Source organism: Sminthopsis crassicaudata, chromosome 2, assembly GCF_048593235.1.
Source record: "Sminthopsis crassicaudata isolate SCR6 chromosome 2, ASM4859323v1, whole genome shotgun sequence".
In the NCBI taxonomy this organism is placed as follows: domain Eukaryota; kingdom Metazoa; phylum Chordata; class Mammalia; order Dasyuromorphia; family Dasyuridae; genus Sminthopsis; species Sminthopsis crassicaudata.
In genome coordinates, this window is record NC_133618.1 from 58,442,243 (window position 1) to 58,458,561 (window position 16,319).

General features: G+C 44.7%; 1 protein-coding gene across 2 annotated transcripts in view; it reads right to left on the reverse strand.

Annotated features, from left to right (window-relative positions):
* Nucleotides 1-7,082: 7,082 nt before the first annotated feature.
* DUS2 (dihydrouridine synthase 2) overlaps nt 7,083-16,319 on the reverse strand; it is a 60,240-nt gene continuing 51,003 nt past the window's right edge. Inside the window, exons 14-16 of one of the 2 annotated variants that reach the window (XM_074286384.1) lie at nt 14,771-14,858; nt 9,119-9,196; nt 7,083-8,433 (exon numbers count right to left, since the gene is read on the reverse strand). In XM_074286384.1, the coding sequence (XP_074142485.1) occupies nt 9,119-9,196; nt 14,771-14,858 (166 nt within the window). In that variant the 3' untranslated portion in view covers nt 7,083-8,433. The remainder of the gene's footprint in view (nt 8,434-9,118; nt 9,197-14,770; nt 14,859-16,319) is intronic. The other variant, XM_074286383.1, reaches the window with a different exon arrangement.

A 16,319-nucleotide genomic window follows, 5' to 3' on the forward strand; every position in this document is an offset into this window, starting at 1 on the left:
TTTTACAGGTGAGGTGAGGACCAGCAAAGATAAGGGACTTCTCTAAGTTTATATTTGTATATAGTTAATAAATAGCAGATCTGGGATCGTGCAATCCCAATGCCTCTGATTCCACTTTATGCTTCTGTTATAGTGTCCTTTCTCTCTTTCCAAGTGTGGGAGGAAACTAGAAATATGTGCATGAGAGTGAGAGAGGAACAGCCAGTTTTCCCAGAGATAGCAAAAAAGTGACAGCATCCTTGGGGGTGGGGTAGGTGAGGAGGAGTCACATGAAGGTGAGGAGTCAAAATCTGTATTGAGAAAAGTTTGGCTGTGCATACCTTTTGATCCAGCAGTCTCACTACTAACTCTATCCCAAAGAGATCATAAAAAGGCAAAAGGTCCCACAAGTGCAAAAATGTTTGTGGCAATCCTTTTTGTAATGGAAACTGAGTCCATCAGTTGGGGGAATGGTTGAATAAGTTGTGGTATATGAATGTAATGGATTATTATTGTTCTATAAGAAAGAATGATTTCAGAAAGGCCTGGAGAGACTCACATGAACTGATGCTGAGTGAAGTGGCTAGAACTAAGTACTGAGCAACAAGATTATGTGATGATTGAGTCTTATGGACGTGGCTCTTCTCAACAATGAGGGGATTCAGGCCAATTCCCACAGACTCGGGATGGAAAGAGTCATGTGCATCCAGAGAGAGAAATATGGAGACTGAATGTGGATAAAAGCATGGTATTTTCACCATTTGTTGTTGTTGTTGTTTTTCCCTCCTTCTTTGTGTTTTTTTTTCCCCTTTTGATTTTTCTTGAACAAGCATGACAAACATAGCAATATATTTAGAAGAATTGCGCATCTTTAGCCTAAATTGAATTACTTGCTGATAGGGGAGGGGGAAAGGGGAGAAAGAAGGGAAAAAATGTCCAACACAAGATTTTGCAGAGGTGAATGTTGAAAACTATCTATGCATGTATTTTGAAAAATAAGAAGCTATTATCATTATTAAAACAAACAAACAAACAGGGGCAGCTAGGTGGCATTGTAGATAGAGCACCAGCCCTGAAGTCAGGAGGACCTGAGTTCAAATGTGGTCTCAGACACTTAACACTTCCTAGCTTCGTGACACTTCCTAATACTTCCCTGGGCAAATCACTTAGCCCCAATTGCCTCAGTAAAAACAAAAACCAAAACAAACAAACAACAACAAAGAGAGAGAGAGAGAGAGAGAGAGAGAGAGAGAGAGAGAGAGAGAGAGAGAGAGAGAGAGAGAGAGAGAGAGAGAGAGGTTTGAGCAAGAAAAAATAAAAAGAGGAAGGAAATTAAGAGCCCCAAGCAGGCCACACCAAACCAAACCTTACTATTTGTTCCTCCTCATCTTATCATCTTCCTCCCATCCCCACCTCCTGCTTCCCCCAAGTCTCTAGTCTCTAGCCAGAGGAGGCTAGTCTGAGAGTAGATTCTCTAAGGCTCTGGCTGCCCTGAGAGGTAGTTAGGGATCATGGGGGCTGGCTGAGGGGAAGGAAGGAAAGAAATTGGGATCTAAATAACTGACCCAAAGAGCTCAGGCTCCTTCTTTCAAGACTTGATGTTGTATGGAACTTTGCTATCAGCCTCCATTTTCTCCTCCATAAAATGAGGCATTCTAGGGGAGACTGGATAATCTGCCATTTATTCTGTGCCTGCTCTATGTAAGGCAGGCGTTATCTTGAGCTTTGGAGATAGAAAGATATGCCATTTTTTCTTTTTCACTTCCTGAGCTTTGGAGGAAGAGGCAGGCTTCCTCTTTGCCAAAGATCCCTTTTCACCCAAGAAATTTTTACATGACTTCAGGTATATAGGTACATAAAATATGTATGAAAATAAAACATTTACTGATAATAAATCAATAAATCATCACTGCCATATTGACAGTTCCTAAAGTTGGTGTTACCTTATCAATCAATTCTTGAAGCTCAATGGCTCCCTTCTATCCCTAGGTTAAGATAAAAGGTGAATCCTCTGTTTTAAGGCCAAATTAACAAGCATTTATTTAAGCACTACATGCCTAACACTATACTCAATTGGGACTACAGACTGAAGAAAAAAGAAATTTAAAAATTAAAAAAAAGAAAAAACAGTCCTTGATCTCAGGGAGCTTAGCTTCTCCAGCTTCTAAAAGGGAACAGAAAAGTGAAGAAACAAGGTCGGGGAATGGAGGAAAAGATGCAATCTTGTCTAGCTTATTTCTCTAGACTTATTACGTACTAATGCCCCTCACACATTCTTTGTTTCTGCCAGGCTCCTTTATCATAAACGACCCGGCGTCTCCTACCTTTCCATGTTCCTAGGTTGCTATCCCTGATCAAATGGACCTCTGCTGCTTGGAATTCCTAAGTCCCTTCAAAGCTAAGCTCGTTCCTATGAGCCTTTTCTTCTCCCCTGGTTTTATTACCCTACAACCTATAAAAGAACAGTATTTTGTACTTTGGTATAAAGATTGCATTGAGTTTCCAGATTTTTTTTGGGGGGGGGGGGGCAGTGTGATGCATGATGCATAGTAAGCCTTTATAAATGGTTTTTGAACTGAATTAAATCGAAGCCAAATTAAAATTTTCTGATCTCAAAGAACTCACATTCTGGAATGTAGTTCTGGATCTTCTCTCAAGCTCCAACTTTACTCTTGAGAGAAGCCAGAGCAAGAAAAAAAAGCTCCTTAGCCAGTAAAAAGCTTCCTCGAAACCCCTAGAGATTATCTGACGCACAGCCTGACACATATTCTTTCAGAAGGATGAGGCGGGGGCTGAGCATTTCTCATTTCCCCTTTTTGGACCACCTGCCCTTCCCCTCCCCCGGTTCCCCGGACACCCCACTGGGAGGATGCTGGGTGCCTGCTCTGTCTCCACTCCTAGCCCACCTGGAGGAGTGATCCATTGCCTGTAAAGAGGAGGGGGCGAACACAAGAACCCCAGCAAGCCTCCTGTCTCCCCCCCCCCCCCCCCCCCCCCCCCCCCCGCGTGCCCATCGTACACATGGGCCTCCCCTGGATAGCCCGAAGCAGAGAATACACAAGCTCTGTGTGTGCAGTCCCAGACCCCTCCGTTTCTCTAACTGGGACTTCACTCGCTTATCTGGGTGGGTGGGTGGGTGGGGCGGGTAGGGCCCGAGGAAGGGCTGGCTGGGGGCGGAGCTGTTTTTCCGGGCACGATCTGAGAGGGGGACGCAGGTGGCTTATGACCACGTGACTCCGGTCCGCGCCTTCAGCCCGCTAGTGTGCGCGTGGGGGCTGGGAAACGGGACTGCCCGCTGAGGATGGGCCAGTTTAGCCCGAGTTTGCGGCCGCTGGGCCCGGCGGGAGAGCCCAGTTGTCTCCTCTCCAGACATGTAGGAGGGCCCCCAGCTGTACTAACAGACAAAACTTATTCCCACGTTCCCTGAGTTTCCTAGGAATGCTAGCCAGCCAGGCGAGAACTGGGCCCCACACTGAGAAGCCCAGCGGGTCGGGGTGGGGGAACCAAGCCTCTGGCCAGTAACCCCCCAGTCCGGCCTCCTCCTAGGTGGGGAAGGCTGGGCTGGGACCGGGCCGCGTAAAAAAACCAAAAAGCTCTGCAGACACGGTTAGGGACATGAGATGGGGAGCCACGGCATCCTTTCTCCAGCCACCCCGCCCAGCATTGGAAGACTCTCTCCTCCCCAAGAGCTAGAGCTTCGGGTTTCGTGGTTGGAAGAAACGGGAAAAAGCTTCAGGCTTTCTGGCTGATGCCCTTTTAACGTCCTTCCCAGAGAGATTAAAGTTCCGGCCACTGGGATGAGCACACTAGCCCGGGCAGAAACCCTTTCTTCCCACTAGCGGAGCAGGACAGAGGGAGGATGACCTACTTCTACGTCCCCAGCAAAGCAGTATTAGGGTATCTCCAAAAGAGCGATTAGAGAGCTCTAGGGTGCTGGGCCGAGCTTTGGGATCCCGAATCGAATTTTGGGGTACCGGACCGGGCTCTGTTTAGTTTTCTTTGAAGGAAGGTGGGGTGAAGGTGCCGTTCTCCATGAGTCTCTTTGTAGGTGCAGTTAACAGTCAATATTTATTAAACATCCACGATGTGCCAAGTACAGCGTTAAGCCCTGGGGATATAAAGGAAGGCGAGATAGTTCCTGCCTTTCTGGGGCTTCTAGAAGGAAGACAACACTTAAGGGGTGGGGGAGGGGACGAGATGGTACCCGGCGTGGGGGCACGATGAACTCCCGGAAGCTGGTGAGGTGTGACGATGGCCTGGGATGTGATCACAGGCTAGATTTCCCCCCCCCCCCCTCCAAGCAAACCAAAAAGTATTTACCCTCCACCCTGATCAAATTCGGAAAAAGGAGGCTCTGGAGGCCGGTAATCCAGGTGTCCTCTCCAATGCTTAGCCACTGAGGGAATTTAGATCATCCCCAACTCCATCCAACTCCTTCCTCATTAGGGTGCTCAGGGGGACAGAGGCTATTATGTATACTGGTTACTTTGGCTGCTGCCTGAGCCCTGGGAAATGAACCTACTAGCATTGAATAGAGCTGGAATTTATAATCTAATTCAAGGTTTTCTCCCTCCCTGTAGCAAACCTCCTCCTCCTAACCCCCATTTGACAGATAAGGAACCTGACTCAGAGCGGTCCAAGGTTTACCAGAAGGCCACAGAACTAGAATATAGGAGCCTCCCCCCCAAATTGAGTCAAACTGACCAATCTGAAGCTTGGACATTTTCCTGGCCTGCCAAGGGCCAGGAATGACTGTCTGCCTTCTGTATGTATCATCAGTTTAGTCTCCACTGTTATCCATCATCTTAGGCGTTGATTGGAGCGGGACCCTAGCTCCCAAAACATCTAGACAGACATTTTTTCAGTACACAGGACATATTCTGAAAGACTTGTGAAAGCCTTTACAAATATGAGATCTTATTTAAATGTGAAATATAGCTCAGGAGTAAACAAATTTCTGTCAATTATCGAAGTAAACCTGCAGGTAGTAGCAGAGGAGACCCATCCTGGGTATGTAGGACGGGGACAATAAGCATTATGAGAGTTAGCCTGTTTAAGCCGGGAGAAGGGGGGGGATAGGTGGGTTTTGTTTAAGCAAAGAAGAGATGAGTTAAGTTGGGGCTCCCCTCCTCCCAGTGGGCTGTAGGGGTGGGGACCTTGTTTATACTTTAGGAAGCTGGGGTGGCTGATTTGACAGGATGACCTTTAAAAAGAACCTTACCACCCCCTCCTTGGCCAAGAGTGTGGGAGGCAGCACAAGATGTGGTCAGAGATGTTTGTTTCTTACTGGGAGGAAATTAATGAGAACCTGCCACTTCCTTCCAGGTTGGGCAGCCAATCTTGCAGGAGGAACCCAGGGACTTGGGGAACTGAAGGGTGGGGGCACAGGACCCAAGGCCAGAGCCCACAAGTTCTTCTTGGAGTGCTCCAGGGTGTATGCCCCCCTTTCCACAGGAACTGCACAGGTCTTGGAGCTTGGAAGTTACTCCTGCACTATTGTTTGCTTCCTTCTCTTGGAAGCAGACCTCAATCAGTATTCTCTGGTCCTGTAAGAGTTGCTGAATACAGGCCATACCCCCCCCCCCCCAGTTCCACATGTGCAGGATTTCCCCAGATTTCTTATTTAATTCAAATCCATTGACCACGACCACAGTCCATTATCCTTACCCACACAGTTCCCTAAAACCCTGGGAAGCGGATGGAATATGCACATTAGCCCCTGTGACCCCAAGGCACCCATCCTTCTCCACTCTACTTATGGGAGCCAGCCCGAGGCTTAGCCGGAGCCATTGGCCACATCACATCCCAGCACCCTCTCCAAGGAAATCTCCAGCAAGTGAAGTGCTGGGCCAAGCAGGAAACAAACCTACTAGTCGATACTGTATTTTGTCAAGAGCTTTTTTTCTGCATCTAGTGAATGACTTGTTTTCGTCCTGAATCCATGATGCTTAAAAATTTTCCTATTATTGAATAAGTCCTGCATTCCTGGAATGAATCCAGTTTGGTCATAGCATATGATCTTCCTGATATATTGGTATTTATTAAAAATGTTTGGATCAATATTCATAAGGGAAGTCTGCCTAGAATTTTGACTCTTCAGAGTTTAAGAGATCAAATTTATGTCATACACTTTTTATCTGTTATTTTTCACAGTTTATGTAATTTTGAAACTAATTCTTTAGATATTTGGTAAAATTAGCTTGCAAATCCATCCAGTTCTGGGTTGTTTTTTTTCCCTTAGGATATTAATATATGGCTTGTTGAATTTTTTTTTCTAAGAATTATTTAAATATCCTATTTTCTCTTTTGTTAATCTGGACAATTTATACATTTTACATAAATTTACATAAATTTGGACAATTTATACAAATTATATATATATATATATATATATATATATATTTTTTTTTTTTTTTTTTGAGGCTGGGGTTAAGTGACTTGCCCAGGGTCACACAGCTAGGAAGTGTTAAGTGTCTGAGACCAGATTTGAACTCGGGTCCTCCTGAATTCAGGGCTGGTGCTCTATCCACTGCGCAACCTAGCTGCCCCTGGACAATTTATATTTTTGCAAATATTAATCCACTTTATTGAGATTTTAAGTTTTATTAGCAGATAAGCCAAATAGTTCCTAATAATTGCTTTTATTTTTTTCCTAATTGTGAATTCACCTTTTTAATTTTTGATACTGGTATCTGTTTTATTTTTTAAATCAAATTAGCCAATGGTTTATCTATTTTATTTTTAAAAAGTAATTCCTAGTTTTATTAGGCCAATGGGTTTATTTTCAATTTTACTATTCTCTCCTCTGGGCAGCCTCTACTTCTACTAAGTATTTGCCTTGAGACCTTGTGAAATGGATAGTTGGAAGTCTCACTTTCCTCTCAGGTGGCCTAATGAGATTAGTGACTTTCACCTGCACACAGGCATGGAGTCCCAAGAGGGGCTCAAAGCTGGGCTTCTTTCTATCTCCAGCCACTACAAAGGTTCTCAAAAGTCTGCAGTGTCTTTTTCCAGTTGTGTTCCAAAGATCATTTTTACCTTCAATTTATCAGTGTTCCTATTAGTAAAAAAAAAAAAAAAAAAAAAAAAAAAGGGCCCATGGGTTTTGTGCACATAGGAAGGCATTATTAACTTTCTTTAATTCTCTTCTTGGATACAACCCACCCAAACGATCTTCCTCAAGGAAAGACCGAAAGGAGGTAAAGAAGGCATGAATACTCCCCACCCTTCCATGGGTGGCTCCCAATTCCCCCAGCATCATCTGGAGCTGCAGGAGGGTGCTTGTCCGGCTATGTGCTCCAAGGGCTGCTCTCGTTCTGACCATCATCTATCTGTCTATTCCCAGGGCCTCCCAATTAGCAGCTGCAAAGATGGCTAATGGCAGCCAACTACCACTGCAATCACATTCCCTAAGTAGATACATTTCACTTGCTCCAACTGTGTGTGTATAAATGTGTGTGAGTGTGTGTATGGTCTGTGAGGAAGGAGGAAAGGCAGAAAATCTTTTGCTCTTTCCCCACCTGGACCTGAGGCAAGGAGTAAGAACCCCATTAATTTGGGTCCTCAGAGGTCTGGAAGACCCTGTTTAGAGACACCGAAGGAAGGCCTTTTTTGTGTTTCCAGTAGCCTCAGGGAGGGCTGAGATACTTAGAGGGCTGAAGGCTGAACTCAGTGGAGAGGGGTGTCTTTACTGAGGAAAGCAGAAAAGGCGGCTCTCTGGGATGGTTTGTGCCACAGGGGACAAAATATCAGGAGGTGCCTGGACTCTGGACTTGTGTTGTCAGCCCCAGACAACAGTTATCCCCTTGTTCCCTCCAACCTCGCCCTCCCCCCAGCTTCAGACACTGTTACTCAGTGTCCGCCCCCTCCACTCCCTCTGCCTGTCACCAGTGAACATGAAGGTCTTTGGTCACTGGCCTATGCACAGCCTGAAAGCTGCTTCCCACTCCCTCTGGTGGTGTTCAGACCTGTCTTCTGGAAGGGTAAGCCAGACTTCTCATCTCCACATTCAGCCAAACAGTCCAAGTTGGCTTTCCAGCACCTGGTGAGGTGGGGCGCGGCAAGTAAGCTGCTCCAAGCCCCAGTTCCTGAACCCCAGGCTCTACCCAGCCTCCACCCCCAGCCCCACTCTTCCAAGAAGACCTAGGGCTTCCCACAGGGCTGCTCTGCCTTCTGGAATCCTTGGGGTGGCAAGGGGCATGGTACAAGAATGGGAAGAGTCACAGCCTGTCTGGAACGCTGCTGTTGTTGGTCCCTAGGGTCAGGTGGGGCTTTTTGTGAGGGGCTCCTCCAGGAAGAGTCTCCTCATTCTCTCTGCTTTCCAAAGTTCCCTTTCCTCACCTTGCGCTTGTGCATAAGGGGACTCTGTGGGTCCTCGAGCTTGCCCTCAGGGAGGCCCAGGCTTCTCAGGCAGACTATGGCTGCAGCTTGCTCCGCCAGCTTCTTGGACTTGTCCTAGGGGAGGACCGGGCAGAGTGACAGGTGGTTAAGGCAAAGGTCTCGGGGCCAACCAGAGCGTAGGCCTGGCTCTTCATAGCCCCCGACCTGAAGAAGGATGACTTTTCAGGCCCCTTCCCTCCAGGGCCCAACCACCATGGATACCATTCTTGGGCTGCCTCCAGGAGTTCACGGGGGGGGGGGGGGGGGGGGGGGGGGGGGGGGGGGGAGGGGGGCACGTAACATGCATCTTTGCCTCTTACCCTGGATCTCATTTGGGACAAGAGATGATTGACAAGGACCATCTGCATTTGGTTCACACAGGTTTCTGTTTCTAAGCTCTGGGACTCTGACACTTAGCTGTGCTTTGGGGAGCTTTGGTTATCTGCTTGAGTAGGCTGGCTGCCCCTGCATTGCTCCCACTGCTCCCAACCCAAACCCCAGTCTTCTATTTACTTCTCTGGGTCTGTGCTGTTCCCTGAGAGGAACAGGACTATTTCCCATGATGCCTTTGTACTCCAAATGATGAAGTGGTATTATCATCAGTCTACAGATGGGAAAACTGAGGCTCAGGAGGTCAAGGATCAGTCAGCATCAAGTGGGATGAGAATTAAAGTTTCTTATCCCCCCCTTCCCTACCCTTTCTTGCTTCTCTGCCCAAACCTGGATGGGCAGCAGGTGGGACAAGGTGAGATCTTGCCACTTACCATAATGCCGAGCAGTACTTGTGCTCAGAAACAATGACGATGGAGCGGAACAAGCGGTCCACTGGTCTCTGGATCTAGATGGGAAAAGAGTACAAAGGGGGCATGGGGACTGCAGGTGACGGCCTCAGAGAAACAGGATGTGGCCCTGCAGGAGCCTAGAGCAATGCAGTCCACCCTCACCAGTATCAGGAAAAATGCCAGAAGCTCCCATCCCCATGCTGCTCCTTGGCAGGCTGAGGAGGCCTTGATACTGTGGGCTGTGCTGACTCTACGTACTCTGCTAACAGCTTCACAAATCTGATCATCTGATCCTCATAATAAGCCAGGAGCTAACTGCTACACTACCCCATTTTAGTTTGAGAAAATTGAAGCAGAAAGAAGTTATTAAGTTACCACCACTTTTCTTGTCATTGTGTTCATTAGAATTCCTGGGTATGTCAGCAATTATTTTACACTTTCTATAGTTGTTTTAAAGGGATTTTCTCTTTCTGTCTCTTCTTGATTTTGTCTGGTAACAGAGAAATACTAATTATTTATATGGGTTATTTTTATTTACTTTTTTTCAGTTGGGCCTCTAAGGTTCTCTAAATAAACCATTGTATCCTCTGCAAAAAGTGATTGTTTTGTTTCATCTTTGCTTATGTCTATTCTCTCCATTTCTTTTCCTTGTCCAATTGTTATAGCTAGCATTTCTAGTACTATGTTGAATAATAATAGTGATAATGGACACCTTTAATGTAAAGGCCATTAGTTCACCTCCATTACAGATAAGACATACAGATAATCTTAGTTTTAGATGAGAGGTTACTAATCATCTAAAGAAAAGATCTATTTATTCCTATGCTTTCTAGTGTTTTTATTAGGAATGACTTGATTATATCATATCAAAAGCCTTTTCTGCACTATTGATTTTTGTTACTCGTTATGAATATAGTCAAAAATTTTCCTAATACAGAACCAGCCTTGTGCTCCTGGTATTAATCCAGCTTGGTTATATCATATGTAGTATGTATGTGTGTGTGTATTAGTATATTTTTTTGTGGTGTGTTGCCATAAAAAGTGTCCTTGTCAGTATTTATAGCATCAGTGTTAATTAGGGATTTTGGTTTATAGTTTTGTTTCTGTTTTGAGTCTCCCTAGTTTAGGTATTCAGACTATATTTGTATCACGGAAGGAATTTGGTCATTACTTTTTACTTATTTATTTAAAACATTTTAATAATAGCTTTTTATTTTTAAAATACATGCAAAGATAATTTTCAACATTCACCCTTGCAATACTTTGTGTTCCGAATTTTTCTGCCTCCCTTCTTCTTTCCCCTTTCCCTAGACAGCAAGTAACCCAATATAGATTAAACATGCGCAATTCTAAACATTTTTCTACATTTATCATGTTGCACAAGAAAAATCAGATCAAAAAGGGGAAAAAAGAAAGAAAAAGAAAAAAACAAGCAAACAATAAAAAACATGAAAATGCTAGGTTATTACTTTCTTAACTGCCAAATTTAATAGCCATTTTCATATATGACTTCTGTAGCATTTGGTACTGCTGACAGCCTTTTCCTCCTGGATTCCCTGCCCTAGATTTGTGACTTTACTCTTAGTTCTCTTCTATCTAACTATCCCCTTGCTGGATCTTCACCCAGACCTTCCTCCTGGGTCTTCTTCTCTTTTCACTCTCTAGCAGAGGTAACAAACATAGCCCAAGGACTACATGCAGTCCCAACCAAATTAAAAGGTAACTGTCAAACATTTAATAAAATTAAATAAAATACAATAAAATTTAGATTTACATTTTATAATTTACATTTTACCCAGATAATATTTCAAAACAGTCAATATACGGCCCACAGGGATCTTCACATATGGATCAGTGGTTCCCATTCTTATTTGAGATTGACGTCATTGATCTATACCATCTCATTTAATATTCTCATTAGTTCACATAGGTTCAATGATCATATTCGAAAAGATAATTCTAAAATTTGTCTATCTGGCCCAGTCTCTTTCCTTTATCACTAATTGCCTTTTTTTCCCCCCTGAGGCTGGGGTTAAGTGACTTGCCCAGGGTCACACAGCTAGGAAGTGTTAAGTGTCTGAGACTAGATTTGAACTCGGGTCCTCCTGAATTCAGGGCTGGTGCTCTATCCACTGCGCCACCTAGCTGCCCCCTAATTGCCTTTTAAATATCTTAAATAGATGCCTCACAAGCCTCTCAAAATAGCTATGTCCATACTCATTATCTTTCCTCTGAAATCTTCTATACTTCTTTTGTATCATGGGTACCATCCTTTGTCCACAAACTAATTCCAAAAGAAGTTCATTTAATCTGATTAATATGTAAAACAGAAATCCTATGACAGCCATATCTGACAAATGGTCACACCAATCTAAGATACAATTGGACTTTTATGTCCTATTCTTGAAACCAATTGGTTCTTTGTGATCACTGCTTCCTTTCTTTCTCACTCTAATCTCTTTAAAAAAGCTTTAGAATTTTGCAAGGAATTTAAATCTAGCTCATGGATGTATAGCAGATCCTATTTGTTTCTCCCTTTTCAAAACTGGGACATTTATCCTTTAGCCCTGGGTTACCCTCTCATTTACTATAATCTTTCATCTCTCACTGACAATGGTATAGCATTTAAATTCACTAGTCCCTGAGTATGAAGTTCTTCTGGGACAGGTGAGCTGAATTCATCAGGGATATCTCAGCATCTCAGTGCCTTAAAGCAGACTAGATATACCGGCCATTTTTGTTCTCTTTTTTAGTCCAAAAGTCAGGGAGAGAGCTGCAAGGGAAGAGAGCACTGGACTCCCCCTGGAGTGAATTCTTCGGCTTTCTCACTGAAAATGAGAATGTTGGAATGAGATGAGTCCTGTATTGCCTGCTTCTGCTTCCATAATCAGTACCTATCTTTGGAAAATCTAAGTTGGTGGGTAAGCTCTCTGTGTACCCATATTGTTCTCTTCAGATCATTCCCAGTATTTCATCGTGCTGGAATTGTTTTTCTATGCGACTTCAAAATTTAATTCTTGAGAGTTTCATGTCCTTTCTGGGTGGTTTTCCCTTGTTGCAATTTTAATTATAGGATCCTATTTATACTTTCCTGAAATATATATGCTCTCTCAAAATTCAAAGTAGAATGTCAGACTATATATGGCTTTCCTTTCCTTCTTTATCACAAATTCTGAGGAGCTAATACTTTTCTCTGCAGTGTTCCCATCACTTTCTCCTTAGCAATCAATTCTTCTATATTACTCAGAATCAGATCCTAACTAGAATTTTTTTGTTGCTTCTTCCACCTTTTGAAAGATGACATACTTAAAGCAATTAAGGAAGTTGTTAGCTGCTTTGTCTGGATAACTGAAGTTCTCCACCACTAGTAGATAGATTATGCCTCTAGGCCAGGCTCATGTTTTATTTCCTGAGCTTGTTTATTTCCCTTTTGGTCTATGTGGTATGTTAAAATTTATTAACAAAAAGATCACTTCTTGAGCAGAACTAAAAGAACATCATACACAGTAACAACAAGATTATGTGATAATCGACTGTGATGGACTTGGCTCTTCTCAACAATGCAATGATTCAAAGTAACTCTAATAGACTTGGGATGGAAAGTGCCATCTGCATCCAAAGAAAGAACCATGGAGACTGCATGTGGATTAAAGCACAGTATTTTCACCTTTGTTTGTTTGTTTTTGTTTTTTTCTTTCTTGGGTTTTTTTCTTTTGGTCTGATTTTTCTTGTACAACATGACAAATATGGAAATATATTTAAAAGGACTGCACATGTTTAACTGTATCTGATTGCTTGTTGTTTTGGGGAGAGGGGAGGACAAGAAGGGAGGGAGAAAAATTCAGAGCAAAAAGTCTTACAAAAAATGAATGATGAATATTATCTTTACATGTAATTGAAAAAATAAAATACTATTGAAAATGAAAAAAAAAAAAAAACAAAGAAGTCACATGCAAAAAAGAAAGCCTTCTTTTTCTGCTTCCATCAATTTTTATCCAAGTGCTCTTCCCCACCACATTTCCCCACTGGTTCCTGAATCTCCTAATATGAATACATGTTCTTAATGTACAATGCTGCCTCATCACAAACCTGAGTCAGGAAGCCTTGAATATGAATCTCACCTCAGACATGTATAACTAGCTCACTATGGGCAAGTCACTTAACCTATCTGTCTCAGTCTCCTCCTTTATAAAATGGGGTTAATAATAGCAACTACATCCATGGTTGTTGTGAGGGTCCAATAAGAAAGTATATATAAGACACCAGGCAGACCTTAAAGTCCTAGATCAATGCCATCATCACCATCATTATCTCGTTTGAGTGGTCCCCCCCACCCCAGGCCTGGGTCTCATATCCCTAAGCTCAGTGCTGTCTGTGCAGACACATTCACCTCTGCACTGGTCACCTTATTGGCTATTTCAACTTCTCGCCACATGACGTGGACTCAAATCTTTGTACCCACGGGTCAGCCCCCAGCTGGCCAATGTTCTTCCCACAATGGAGCATCCACACTGAGCAACCCATTATACTCAATCTGGTCTGTCTAGGCAAGAATATATTGACTTCATCTTCTAAGGCAGCCCTAGAAGATGGTACTATTTTGTGCTATCCCACCGATGAATCATCTAGATCTTGCCACATACTACGATTCCCAGAACGTTCTTACACAAATGGTTACCTAGCTACGCCTCCTCCCCCTCCTTATCTGGGCAGCTGATTTTGTGAAGCCAAGTACATGATATTTATTCGTATCCAATCTAGTCTTATTTTGATTTGGTCTATTACTTTATTTTATCTTGCAAAGATCTTTTTAACCGGACTCTCTCACCCACAGCACTAGCCTTTCTCCTAGCTTTGTCATTTGTAGATTTGCAAGCTTCATTTGTGTCTTTAAAGCTTGCAAGTCACTGATAAAAAATGCTGAATGGCACAGGAGATCTTGGGACATCCCACTAGAAACCTCCTTCTAAATCAGTCTATTAATTCTTTAAGTTTGATCAATCAGGTCAAAATTCGCCTAGCTATATCATCACCCAGGAACTGATTATGATAGTGGCTTTTGCCAGATATGAAGTAACTGCTTCTAATTTAATAATTAACTTTTAAATTAATCAGGATTCACCAAGTGGGCAAAATACATGTTACAAGAAGGCATCATCCTGTCCTGGCCCTGTGATGGGAAGAGAGGCTCCGATCAGTTTTAGGATTTGTGGACTGGGTCTCTTAGTGAGCTCATGGAAGCTTTTGTTAGTGCCAGATTTCCTAGATCTGTCTTTGGACCAATATAGGGAGACCAGCCTGACCTTTACCCACTCCCAGCTTCTAACCAACCAATATGGGTTATTTTCTTTTTTTTTTCCTGAGGCTGGGGTTAAGTGACTTGCCCAGGGTCACACAGCCAGGAAGTGTTAAGTGTCTTGAGGCCAGATTGAACTCGGGTCCTCCTGAATTCAGGGCTGGTGCTCTCTCCACTGCGCCACCTAGCTGCCCTTAATATGGGTTATTTTCAGCTAATTTTGGGCTAATATGCTGTCTCAAGTAGGCCTATTGTAACACGCTGAGGCAGATAGGAAATGGATTTTCCTATCTGTCCAGCAGAACAGCAGAATGGACTCCCATCATCAACTCACTGTTTCATACACTGGTTGAGCTAACTTCTCCTTTCGGCACCATTCCAGCAGGCACATCTTGGGAGTGATCTGGGGTGCGTACTGTCTCCTGAAGGAGAAAAAAAAAAGTCAAAGCTGAGTGGAGAAGGGAAGAAAGAGAGAAAGGAAAACGCTGTCAACCAGTTCTTTCCTTCCCTCCTGGGTGCAAGCAAGACAAAGGATGCACTGTAATGGGACGCAGTTTATCTGCAAGGTGGCTCACAGGTGCTCTACTCTCCCTTATAATGCTTGCGAATCTGAAATGTCTGGTTCTGAGGAGCAAAAGGAGCAGTAAGAGGGCCTGGGTGAGCTGTGGGTTCTCCTTGCAACACTGATCTCTCACTCATCTACGGAGAGGCTGAGCTACTGTGGAAGCAGAAAAAGCACTGGCTTTGAAGCCAGAGGATTTGGGTTTGACACCAGCTCTATGGCTGAATACTGCGTGCTCTTACTTTCCTTATCTGTTAAATGAAGGTGCTAGATTAGGTCACCTCAAAGGCCCCTCCCAGCTCTAACTCTCAATGTCCAGCTGTCCACTGAGCAGGGGCATCAGTCCAAGAGGAGCCATCCCAGCTCACAAAGTTCCTATTAACTGGGACCAGCAGCACCATCTGGTTCAGAAAGAAAGAGGGGGGGGGGGGGGAAAGGATGGCAGGAGCTAGGCACTGGGGCCTACAGGACTGCTGGACCCAAAATCAGGCCTGTGAGACTGGAAAAAAGCACCTTTTCAGAGGTGAGCAACTTAATGCTGTAAGCGGTGGGGGAGGGGCAGGCAAGCGTCAGGACTCAAGGTGCCTTGTTACCTGGATGTTCTGCTGTCAGGCGCCTCTCTGTCACCTGACTGCCTCCTCTACATACAAAAGGCCCGTCCCTTGCCCTGGACTCTGAAGTGGCCTCCAGAATAAAGGCCCAGAACCAGCAGACCTGCCCTCAGGGCCTGGGGGAAGGGGCAGATCCCAGCTCACACAGAATGACCATCCCAAGCAGGGATGAAATTCATGATTCAAGCAAAGTCTCAGGGGAAAACCAGCGGGAGCGTCCCGGGCAGCCTGCGCAGCTGTCCCAACAGGATGGCCAGTCTAACGAATGACAACCACATCAGGAGAACAGAAAAGAGGCTCTGGGAGATCCCTGTGAGCCTGGGGGGGAGGGGAGAAGGCGGCAGTGCTGTCTGAGCCCTGAGAGCACCCGGCCTCCTCCAGAGGCCCAGCCCAGGCAGAGAGGGAGGGTGGGGAGGCAGCTTCCTGGGCTCAGTCAGCCAAGCGCTGCTCTGCTGCTGCTGCCCCAGGAAGATAAGGGGGGGGGGGCACTTCTTAGCAGAAAGGTGCTGCCCTGTCCTGGGAGAGAGAGAGGTCCATCACAAATCAGGGAACGCTTGGGTTTTTTGGAGCTTCCTGGCTGGTTCAGGAAAGGCGTTTGCCACAAGAACCCAACAACGATCGGGGTTCCCATTCTTGGGTATTCGGGCTGCCTGGGCGCCCTCCCCAGCACTGGCGGGTTCACCATTAGCCCCACTTTCCGGATGGAGCAT